The following is a 13007-nucleotide window of genomic DNA, read 5'->3' on the forward strand; positions in this document are numbered from 1 at the left end:
ATGTGACAAATATCACCAAACACACCCTGCATCTGTGTTATTGGAGTCACTGGATTTCCTTATACATTATTTGCTTTAAGTTACTTATTAAACTTGGACAGGGTAATCAGAGATTCCTTCACCACCAACTGCAAATAATAGCGACCAATTACTGTGCAGCTTCCTGATTCAGTGCAACTAGCTAGTGTTGAACTGGCCCTACAGTAGAATAATAAGAAAGGCCATTTTAGAGTTGGAAGCACCTGGCTAGCTGGTGACATTGAATTCAGATTCATTGCAAGGCTTACAAGTTAATTTATTTAACATCTTAGATTAAAATCCTGACAAGAAATGATCAGAGTGATTGTTTAGTTTGGAATACAAAACAAGCATAAATGTAAGCAAGCACACAGAAGAGAAAAGTTGGCTGACAAAGTTGAAAGTGATTTAAAAAGTTTATCTTTCACTAAATCCAACAAACCAGAAAGGTTTCAGGCTTACTTTCTAAGCTTTCCAAGTCAGCTAATACTAGAGCAGCATTGAGGATAAGGAACACTACAATTGCCCTTTGTAACCAGGCCCAGGAACAGAAAGGGGAGAGTGCAATTAGTCAAAGCCCATGTACCTGATTGCCACATAGTGCCTCCTGGTGGAAGCTGGTGCATCGTTGATATCCAGGACTCTTAATAGTTGAAGCCATCATTTAAACATATCCATTATAGTATATTTTACTGTGGATATCTTTTAAGAAGAACTTTGTGTATTGTAGTAGGTTCAAATGGGAGCTCTACCATTACAGTACTAGGGAAATACAATTATCTTTAGTTTGTAAATATAGTCAGTAACTTATTTGAATCTATCTTGTATTCCAACATTAAATTTTGACGTGGAAAGGGAAAAAGTTAATTGGTAATTTATATTAGTGAGTATTTTTATATAAGTCAAGGAAAATGAATCAATCACTTCCTGGAGTTGAACCAAAGGACTAAACCAGCAGCCCCAACAGCTGCCAATGCCCACTGTCTCACTACAGCTAATTTACCCATTTAAAGAAATGAATTTCAAGCACAAACAAGTTGAGTCCCGATAGGGACTAGGAAGGCTGCAGATTCAGGAGCACTTCTGTTCATTCAGTTACAATACCAAAAAAAAAGTTCACTTTTGTACTTTTAAAAAATATCATTTATGTTTCAGTGGCAACTGTGTAAGAATGCCAAACAGAGCAAGCCCAGAATTGCTCTGCATTGCATCATTAAACTTCTGCAAGGAAAGCCCAAACAGGCTTTAGTGCTCTTGCATATAAGGGTTTAAATGCCTGTTTCAGGTAGTTACCTGAAAAATCACTAAACTCAACATTTGGTCAGACATCTTACAAGGGGGTCCTTTGGATGCTTTGGTTTCTAAAATTAGTCCTCATTACCCAGCTACATGTAGTGTAACAGATGCAACAAGACTAATTTCTCCAAGTTACTTTAATCATGAAGAACTTTTTATAGAGCAAGTGGTAATGACAAAACTCACTGCCCAAGGTGGTCGTGAAAATGGAAACATTCTAGGATAAGGGTAGCAAACGTATGGGAAAACTACCATCTGAAAGTTCCCACCCAAGCCACTCACCACCCTGACTCAGAAATATACTGTCATTCCTTTACTGGCACCTTGTCAAAATCCTGGAATTCCTTCCCCAACAGAAACGTGGGTGTTCCTACATCACGCAGACTGCAGTGGTTCAAGACAGCAGCACACCACCACCTTCTCAAGGGCAATTAGTGATGGGTAATAAATGCTGACCTAGCCAGTGACACCAACTTGGATTATTCCAAAGGGAACCAACAGAAAATTATGTTTGAACTGAAGGAAGCATTTAACGATACTAGACTGATTTCTTCAATTTCCAATTACATTCAAAACACAAACATTTTTTGTCAAATATTGTTTGTGATTTTTTAAATTAAGATGTTGGGTCAACTGTATGCTCCTCCCCAAGTTAAGAACACAAACCTTCATTTGGTAGAATCAACAACTGGAATAACATGTTACTCAAGTGTGACTGATCCTGCATTCATTTCAGTTTCTGTCAAAACTGTTTCCAAACCGATAACAGACATGCAAAGTGATGTGAGAAACAGGAATAAGTTGCACTGTCAGGACTCATTAGATATCACACCACTTACTCATTGAAGTTCCACTAGATATTGTTTAAGAATTTAATAACAAAGGTTACTAAAACTTCCTTGTTAAATGTTAAAGTGCCAACATTAATTGAATCTGGAAACAAATATGAAATCCATACTTACCAAAATAGTCTGAAGGTCCTAGTCTTCCAACCTCCACATATTCCTCATTATCAGATCTGCGCTGAAGAACTGAAGCAGTACCCTAATAATAATAGGATAATTGTAAGTGAGAAACCAAGGACTATTTTTAGAAAGGGAAAAAAGAGAGTAAGTAATCAATTGGTGAACATATACTTTAGCAAGATTCATTTCTTGGATGCTGGATCCCTATATTCAAAGCACATCCCACCTACTCACTTGGATATTCATTTCAATTTATTTTCAATACAGTAATGTTAGATAAAAATGCAAAACATTGCATTTGATCTTAAGTTATCAATTAGCTGAAAACATAATTGAGCCTCATGGTGTACCACATGCTCATCACTCTGGTCTAAATATAATTTTTACACATGTATTAATATGATCAACGTTACAGATGGGGGAGAGATGATAGAATGGTTCTCCCTTTTTCCAACATTCGACTGACTGGAGACGTATGTGTTAAAGAGAAAAAATGTTTTAACATCACATGTGCTGTAACTATTAAGGCCAGGCAAAAAGCAAGTTTTCATCTAAGTTTAAATAAAAGATAAATGTTTATTACTCAGTGCCTAAATGTATTCAAAACAGCACCCAAAGAGGCAGACAGTTGGGCACATACCCAAAAACATGACTAGAAGGGGTAGAAGTAGCATTACTAATTGTTCAAAATTTCACTGTCACCCTCAATTCTCTTGAGATGCAGCCTTGAAATGTTGCAAGCCTGTGATTTCCTTTATTGGTTCATTGAAGAAATTAAGGTTACAAGTTCTAACAATGGATTTGCAATGGTTTATTGATTGCAGTAACAAGTTTTTGGCTTCATTTCAGTTAAGGTGGCAAAAATCTGGTCTTGTTATTCAAATTGTTAGGTAATAGCTAGCTCCAATTTTCTGCCCGCTGGTAGGTTCTTAGACTTCCTTTGTTAGTCTGGATCTGTTCCCATTCGTCCCCTCTGTCTGAGTCCGTCTTCCCACAAAATGGGTCTTAATAACCATTCCAGAAACCAGGTTTCTGAGAAGTGACCACAGTGTCAGTTTTCCATTGTGCATAAAAATGGTTTCTGATGACTTGGACATTGACAAACAGTAGTGTTTGAGTTTCACTCATTTGCATTCCTTTGTGACAGAATGGATTTCTTCTTGTACTCCTATTCCACTTCAAAGCCAAGATGTCCGCAAGCCCATTGTGAACTAGTTTCTGCAGCTATTTAGACAATGACTCCACAGGAAAGGGTTTGTTGCATTTTAATGTCTTCTCCATGAAATGTCCCAGAAGGTTGTTTGCACCTGAAACTCCAGACAAGCTGGCTAGCATCCAGGCTTCATGTATATGGCAGAGAAGATAAAGATCACTCTTGATTCAATTTTATTTCAAAGCAGTGTGTCCATTCCTTCTGTTTTAAAAGTAAAGTGTCCATTTTCCATAAACCATGAGTGTTCTTGAGGAAGGCATTACATAAAATACAATACATTGACATGCAAGTCAAACTGAAACAATGTATGCATAAAGCTGTATCACACAAAATATATTAGTATACATGGTTGATTCAAATAATCCTGAATACTTCACTACATATCATTATAAGCTTAATGAAAGGCATCTGCAGAAATTAATAAAAATATTGATCTTTTGTTATGTCAGCATCGATGCACAAAAAGCGATAATCCTGAATAAGGAACCAAAACCATTCTTCAATCTTGAAATATTAAGAACTAATTTGTTTACAGTTTCTGGTTTTCAGATCAAATTAATGAACGTATGTCCAGTCAAAAAAAATAGAAGTGGGTGTTTACAGAAATTGCATACAAAACATTTAAAGTTACCATAATACACAAAACCAGTACCAGCTCCTTCTTAGAAATGGCAATAGGCAAAAGAAACCCCAATCCCTGGTATTGTTTGCCTGACTTCTAGGGCTATATCAGCTACGCAGCTGTACTAAAGTCACCACAGTCCATGCTATCTCTGACAGCTCCCATAAATTGTTGGTTAGGTCATTGCGCTAATTTACTTATGGATTGGAACTATGACGACATGAGAGATAGCCCTAATAAAACCCATTCTATTTTTATTTTAAAATGACAAAAGTTTGCTTCGGTAACCTCTACATGTGTAGCTAAACATTATCTAATCACAGTTCTTGAAGGTTAGAAACAAATTAAGTTATTGGAACATTTTGCATTAAGGAATGAATGGACAGAGAGAACAAAAGCAGGAAGTTATGACAAGCCAATTAAAACATTGGTTTGACTCAAACAGGAGCACTACATGCAGCTCTGGTCATCACACTTTAAGAAAGATGAGAAGGCATTAAGAGAGGGTGTAGAAAAATTTCACAAGAATGATTCCAGAGATGAGGTATTATAGTTACGTGAATAGATTAAAGAAGCTGGGGTTGTTCTTCTTCGAGAAGCTTGAGAGGAGATTTAATAGTGATATTCAAAATCAGGAGTCTGGACAGAGTAGACAGAGAGAAACTCTTCCCAATGGTGAAGGCTTGAGAACCAGAGAACATTAAGTTAAAATGATTAGCAAACGAGGATGAAGGAAAATCTTTATTAACATAACGAGTGGTTAGGATCTGGAATACATTGCTTGAGAATATGATGGAGGCCCCCTCAATCATGACTTTCAAAAGAGAATTACATTAACTCTTTGTGGGACATGGGTGGTGCTGGCTGGGCCAGCATTTATTGGTCAGCCGTAGTTGCCTGTGGGCAGTTGAGAGTCAACCACATTGCTATGGTAGGTCAGACCAGGTAAGGACGGCAGATTTCCTTCCCTAAAGGCATTAATGAACGAGATGGGTTTTTCTGGCAATCGACAATGGTTTCATGGTCATCAATAGATTATTAATTCCAGGTTTTTTTATTGAATTCAAATTCCACCATCTGCAATGGCAGGTTTTGAACATAAGTCTCCAGAACATTAGCTGAGTTTCTGAATTAATAGTCTGGTGATACCACTAAGCCATTGTTTCCCCTGAAGAGGTAAAGTCTGCAGGTCTACAGGGAATGATAACATTGAACTCTCCTGTAGATAGCTGGCATAGACATCGTGCTGTAACCATTTTTAAAAACTCTATCTGCATAATCATTATCATTCACTAGTTTTCATCTTTTGCTGGATATTAAACCTACTAACTTCTAAACGTCTATGACTTTGTCAGCACCACAGATTGTTCTTTCTAACTGCTGTGTTTTTCTGCTTCCTTTTCCTTTACTCTCCATTTTGACAAATGGCCTACTTATATTAGCAAGGCTTGTTTATTCTTTAGATGTTGTCCAACATGCTGTGTATTTCTAACATTCTCTGTGTTCTTATAGAGTACCACCATGCACATTTTTTATTAAATGAAACAGTACGCACAAAATATCACGTCTCTTTCAAGAATGTTTCTGCTCTTGTCCCGAGCTCATTCAGTCCCATTAAGGAGCTCAATCACATGCTGCTTTTCAATTGTAACAATGAGTTTGTACTTGTTTCTTTTTGCAGATGATGACAGGTGTGCGTTGTTCTTTCAGCATTTCCAGATTCAACTTTAGACTAAGAGCATTTGTTTTTTTTTAACGGTAAGAATTGTATTAGCAGAATAGACAGCATTGGCTCCATCCTCTTTAATCTTTTGTCCAACCCTCAAATTTGCTTTACACTAGTGTCACCAAAATTAGAGATAGGAGCAAAGCACATCTGCGTCATTTGAATTTAAGTTGCCCTCCAAGTCAGAAAGGAAATCTATCTGCTGAGATTCAAAACAGATCATATGCTAATCTGGAAAGGCTGTGCTTTTACAATGCAGTCTTAGATCTCTCTTCTGGCTTCTAAAACCATCTGAAAGTCTCTGACCTGATCACCAAGTCTTTTTGCAGAAAGTCATTCCAAAAGGTCAATTTGGCTTACAGTGTAGCACTAAACAATGAGACATGCATATATGAACAACAGAATGCCTTGAATTGTTTTGGCCTCTGGATCAAAAGCATTGATAATGGGCCGGTGAAACTATTTAGCAACTTTCATAGCATTACCTAATCACTTTCTCAACACAATCCAAAAATATTTTAGTATCAAGCGTGATAATGCGACAAATGTAAATAACGAACATAAGACTATTTGTGCACACAAAGCAACTGTTTATACAACGGAAGTGGCTCACTATCTAAATTGCCTAAGGAAGGATGCTATTTAAACAAAAATAACAAAAGCTTTCATGTCTGAAATGAAATGGATGCTGGATTAAACAAAATATTCCTGATCAAAAGGTAAAAAGGTACGTTATTCACACAAAGCTTTATTCTCCCTGCATCAGTGCTTTTGGAAAAATATCGATTTTACACTTGTTCACCAATCTACGTTTGCAATCTTCATACAGGCAATTTACATGCTGGCAAGTTTTATTCTTGTTTTAGACCCTGCCAGATGTACTTAGGTCAGCTAAACCATTCTGGCAATATTTCAAACACAAAAGGAAAATTTCTAATCACTCAGAGCTGTTTACACACTGCCCTGAACTCGTCGCTGGCTGTCCCCTGAATCAAGAATAACATCTACTCAGAGTCACAGGTTTCTACCGAGAATCTTCAGGTGACCAAATAGGCCGATTATTGACTGACACATGTTTGGGCAAATGGAGCAGGACTTCTGAAGTAGTAGAATCCAGAGTACACGACTTGGTTTCTTGCATTTCTTCTCTGTTGCCGCTCTGCTTCATCATCAAGGGGTTGGAACTCAAAGCAAGATGCAGCTCGAGGGACAAGTTTTTGCCAGTCTGAACAACTGGTACAATGCTGCAACCATTAGGTCATTAAGATCAATGCTGCTGTGTTCCAAGGAGAGCTTCAGTCTGTCTTTGAAACGTTTACTTTGTTGTCTCCTGAAACATTGGAAATTTGAGAGTTGAGAAAACAGGAACTTAATGGAGGAGACTGTTTACAGTCATCGGGATAGTTTCCAGCCCAAAGTTGATTTTGTAGGAGATTTGCCTGAATGATTGTGGAACTGGCTTCAAGGACATAGTACTCATTTTTACTCTGTACACTAGGATTTGGAGGTCTTTGTTGTCAAATACTCACTACCGTAGTTTTTAGAAGGCTGAGTTAGCACAATTGATCCAGTGTTGAATCTCCTTGCGAATGGTGACCTTTTGAGAGGTGGCTGCCAAGATATGGCAACTGCTCAACACAGTCTTTCCTTCAACAAATATGGGAGGTGGAATATTTGCCTGATCAGGTGTGGGCTGACATTCAAGCTTTGTTTTGGCAACATTCAAAGATAGACCAAGGCCTGGATTCTCCCAAAAACATTCCCATGTCCTCAATTTGCAGAAAAATGGGAGTAATCCCTGCTGGTATTTTCAGTGTGATTGCCAGAGGGAAATCTCCAACGTTCTACATCACTAAAAGCCGAGCAAGATTCCCTCTAAAAATCAGTAAGCGGGGCCTATTCCCACCGGAGAGGCCGGTAGCATAGCGCTAAGCGGTCATTATGCATGTGCCGATCTGTCAGAACGGAGATCGGCGCATGCGCAGTGGCCCCGCATTCCTGGTCTCCTGATCACTGGCCTTACAGACACACCCACCCCTTGATCGCAGGCCTCCCAACCTCCCTGGGCAAGCCCTGTGGTCTCCCTTCCTGATCCCATCTCCTGGCTTGGCAGTCCCAAGCCCCACCCTCCCTGGGATGGCCAGACCCAATTACCTTCCTCCCTCCCTCTGCACCAATCCCTGTGCAAAGTGGCAGTGGGACACCCCCACCCCCACTGATTGCCCCAAATAGGCCCCTCCCCTTTAGTCCCACCCCCCCCCCCCTTGGCACTGCTTGGTGCCAAGGCACCATTTGGACATTGCCAGTTTGCCTGTTGCCTATGGGGCACCCCTCTTTACTAATGACCTCTTGGGAAGGTTGCAATGGCCTCTCTTCCCTTCAGCAGGATCAGCTGCCTCTCCCCCATTAGTGGGAGCCGTTGTAAACCACGCTGGAGTGAACTAATCCTGGTTGGGGGGGTCAGAAAGGGGAGACAAGATGCTAGCGGACCCAGAGAATTCAGTCTTGGGCCCACTAATGGCATTGAATTTCCATTTGGTATTCAGCAGCGTGTCAATTTCTGGCATGGAGCCGATTACTCTGAAATCTTAGTTGCAGAGACTTGAGGAGGCTGTAGCGTCCAGCAGGAAGCCCATGAATCAGCCTCCACAGATGTCTCCCAGCCCGTTGAATTTCTTTTTTGTGAATTTAAAAGATCAAGCGTGGGCTTGCAAATCCTGTACAGAGTGGATGCTGCAGTCATCCACAAACTATACACCAAGTATATCTATAGAAATGGTTTCATTTTTGCATAGAGGCAACTGAGCTTAAAAACTTTTCCATCTGGTAGGGATTTAATACTGACGCCAGAGGGTAATTATCTTTGATGAGGTGAAGAGACACTTGTCAATAATATTGGGGCTCTCCCACACAGCCTTGCTTGCCCCCAGCCCAGATTCTGAAGCTGACCATTTCAAATCTCTCACATTAGACAGTTGCAGCAATTTCATCATGAAGCAATTGCAGGATTGAGATGAAGTTGCTTGGACAACCTTGACATGAAATTACCTAATCACTTACTCAACACAATACATCATTATTTTAGGTGTAAAGTTGATAATGCGACAAACGTAAATTGAATCAAATTCCTACCGTACAGGAGAAGGCCACTCAACCCATCGAGTCTGACCACAATTCCACGCAGGCCATATTCCCGCAACCCCTCGTATTTACCCTTCTAATCCCCCTGACACTAGGGTCATTTGGCACAGCCAATCAACCTAACCTGCACATCTTTGGACTGTGGGAGGAAACCGGAGCACCCGAAGAAATCCACGCAGACACAAGGATAACGTGCAAACTCCACACAGACAAGTGACCAAGGTCAGAATGGAACCCAAGTCCTTGACATCATGAGGCAGCAGTGCTAACCACTGTGCCACCATGCTGCCCTGACAAACATAACTGCGTGCTTCTGCATAGAAACTCTGTCTCGGGATGCTATTTAAACAAAACAAAAATGAAACAACCTTCCATGCCTAAAAGTTGTTAAGTTATTGCTTTGGATTGAACAAAAAGAAACTCATGATAAAAAGGTTAAAAAAAGTAGGTTATTTGTATAAAGCTTTACACTCTCTGCACCAATGCATTTTTAGTAAAATATACTGATCTTACAATTGTTCACCAACCTAAATTTGCAATCTTTAAATAGGCAATGTGATGTTTTATTCCAGGTTCCAGTTTTATTCTTGTTGCAGATCATGCCAAGTGTACTTAGGTCAACTAAACCATTCTGGCAATATTTCAAACACAAAAGGGAATATTCCATTACTCAGACTTATTTATGCATTACATTGAACAAATATAACCAATTCATTACAGATTAAGAACTTTCAAGTGTATACAATCTAATTTGAAGTAACATTGCACAGCATATGCGCAGATTTCATTTGGAGATGTCAGGTATTGCTGGCTGGGGCTAAAACAAGCCGTCAAGTGACTTAAATATCACAGCAGCCTTATGTTAAACTCTGAATATTCTCAGCTACTGCAAACATTTTAGAAAATGTATTCTGGTACAAAATCCTATCACTTTTTATTACCATTAGGTTTACACTCTCCATTCTGAACATGGGGTCAGATTATGAAGTCATAATTTAGGACAACTGAAGCAACAGTTATAATTAGCGTCATCAGGTGAAGAAGAACAGAGTGTGGAATTTTCTGATTTGTGTTTCCGGTTTCTTCTGTTCAAAAATGGCAAGTTACGATGTCCAGGGTGTTCTGACATAATTATATACATGATACAGTTGTACTTCTGATTAATGCAATTGCTATTCCAGCTTTGAATGGCTTATTTTGTGTTCATGTATATCTCTAATTCAATCTAATAGTTCAGCCATCAACTTTTAAAAGCGTGGAAAGACTCTCATCAAAAATCTTTGCACATAGAAATCTGTAAATTATATCATAGGTTATATTCAATAAGGCTTATCTAATAACTGGAGACTAGGTTCCCTGTTAGGATCAGTGGCAGCAAGTTTCAAGAATCCAAATTCCAAGGTCTACATTCATAAACTCTTGTGTATATTTGTGTATCATCTGTACATATGAAACCAGTTCCATTAACACCCTCATCAAAATCATTAATGGTGTTGAAAAACAATAGCCTCAACATAGATCTCTGCAAGACCCACTCATTCCCTTACCCACAGACATCTAATTCCACTGAATGCAAACCACAGCCTGCATAATTATAAGCAGCTAGCTATTCTAGTAAAATATCTGAATGTTAGTCACAGCTAATGTACACATTTCAATAACAGCCATGTGGCTGTTATTTATCAAAGGTTTTCCAAAAATCAAGAGGCCATCTACTGAACTGTTATTTTACATTAATTTTTATGTCCTCAATCTGCCCCAAATCAAAACAATTTCAGTAGTGTTTTCAAGAAAAAAGCTCTAATGTACATGTTTACGAACAGCCCAAATTTCACTTCTTGAAAATTAGTGACATCCACACAACAATACACCACTTCCCCTTATTACAACAGTGTAAATTCAGTTTTAGTTCTCAATAATGACGAGCAATTATGGCAGGAATATATCTGAAGATTCTGATTCAAATTACTATCTTAATGATTGATGCAAATACAAAAAAAACGATACACAGATGATAACCTGAATGAACAAGGCAGCAAAAATCTGTATTTACATTGTACCTTATCACTTGCACAATATTTCCCAAGGTCTTTCATATGGAAAGAAAGATTGAGCTTGAGTTTAAAGTTTATTTATTCGTCATATTTAGGCTTACATTAACACTGCAATGAAGTTACTGTGAAAAAGCACATTTCCCAAGCTCAGAATATTCCAAAGCATTTCACAGCAAATAAAAGTATCCTAAAGTGTAGTCACTATTACAATATAGGGAAAACTAAATTTAAATTCAAATTCATTATTTAAGTGTAGTCACTGTTATGTGGGCAGTCAATTTTTATACAAGATCCCACAAATAGAGACAAAGATAAATAACCAGTTAATATGTTTTTGGTGGTGCTGATTGAATAAGTAATATCGCCCTGGTTACCAGAGTTTCACGTTCTTCAGAAATGACCATGGATTTAAAAAATGTATGTATCAATGTAAAATGTGGGAACTTTCTCAATGTGGAATGCCAAGTGTTCAAGATTGCTCATCTTTGTTGCTATTGAAGCTGTGCGTATTTCACCCATTTGCACAATGTGGTGAGTGGCCTCAGTGGTGATCTCTAAAGGGACAAGCCCAGAATATTTTGAGGGAGAATTTTTGTTGACCCTTGGGAGCAGATATACTCCTTAAAGATTTTTAAAGTTCATTTATTTGTGTCACAAGTAAACTTACATTAACATTGCAATGAAGTTACTGTGAAAATTCCCTAGTTGCCACACTCCAGTGTCTATTTGGGAGAATTTAGCACGGCCAATGCATTTAACCAGCACATCTTTTGGAATGTGGGAGGAAACCCACACAGAAACGGGAGAATGTGCAGACTCTGCACAGTGACCTAAGCTAGGAATCAAATCCAGGGCCCTGGCGCTGTGAGGCAGCAGTGCTAACCGCTCTGCCACCGTGCTGTCCCACTTGTGTACCAAGATCTGTTGGCAGATAGTTGGCAGCCAACTCTTTGCTTTGACTACTCTCCTTTGACTCAACTCACCTTCGGAGATTGCCCATCATACCCATGTGGTCAGTTACTTGTACTCATCTAAATTATGCTGATGCCTGACCTGAATATGGCTCAGATCTCTAATGCTGATTCAGGTAGGTGCTGTGGGTGCACCATCTACTTCACACTCATTTTGAGCAGAAGTTAAAAATCATTCCTATCGGTGGGTAGACTAGTCTTTCAGAGTCTCAAAATAGCATGGTCAAGCGCATTACATTGTGCAAGGTCACAGCTCTTTTTATCTTCTTATATTTACCACTTTCCACAGGTGGACAAATATTGTTGGCTGTTTACCTGAGTAATTAAGTAGTTCTTCAGCCATTAAAGATATTATTCAGGCTGATTTTGCAGATTTACAAAATCAAAGAAAGCTAACACACGGTGGAAAATTAAAGCAATTAATATTTTTATTTGTTGCCATCAAAACAAAAAAGTTTTCCCTATCACTATTTCATAAGACAACAAGGGATTAATAAAAAGAAGCAACTTACAGTCATTAGCAGAAGAAAATTGCAATGAACACACTAATCCAGACAATTTCATGGATTTATTTCATAGATTCACCTTTTCCATACCTCCCTTACACTAAGCATGCACACTAACCCTCTACACCTGGTGTATTTCCCTCTATCTAGTGAAACCTGCTAAAGATACACACTATTTCCACTTCTCTTTGCCCTGATGATAGAACTACTGTCCATAACCTGTATGATGTCAACACTGCTCAAAGATACCCACTGAGCCAATGTGGACCACTGTGTCCCTATATGTTGATGGCCTCCTATTATTATTATTATTAACCCGACTGCCTACAATGATGACATAATGAATATTCTTAATACCTTTGCCTCATTCACTGGCTATAAATTGAATATCAACAAAGCATTTTCCAGTCAACCCTATTGACACAAATTCCCCCAGAAGCTTCGCTGTTTCATATGTCTGGTGCTGGTTTTTGTTACTTAGGTGTGAACATCACA

General features: G+C 38.8%; 1 protein-coding gene across 1 annotated transcript in view; it reads right to left on the reverse strand.

Annotated features, from left to right (window-relative positions):
• prkar1b (protein kinase, cAMP-dependent, regulatory, type I, beta) overlaps positions 1–13007 on the reverse strand; it is a 157210-nt gene that overhangs the window by 1578 nt on the left and 142625 nt on the right. The window contains exon 10 of the mRNA XM_080206839.1: positions 2277–2358. Within this exon, the coding sequence (XP_080062965.1) occupies positions 2277–2358 (82 nt within the window). The remainder of the gene's footprint in view (positions 1–2276; positions 2359–13007) is intronic.

This window comes from Carcharhinus amblyrhynchos, chromosome 18 (assembly GCF_965287045.1).
Source record: "Carcharhinus amblyrhynchos chromosome 18, sCarAmb.v2.hapA, whole genome shotgun sequence".
NCBI lineage: Eukaryota > Metazoa > Chordata > Chondrichthyes > Carcharhiniformes > Carcharhinidae > Carcharhinus > Carcharhinus amblyrhynchos.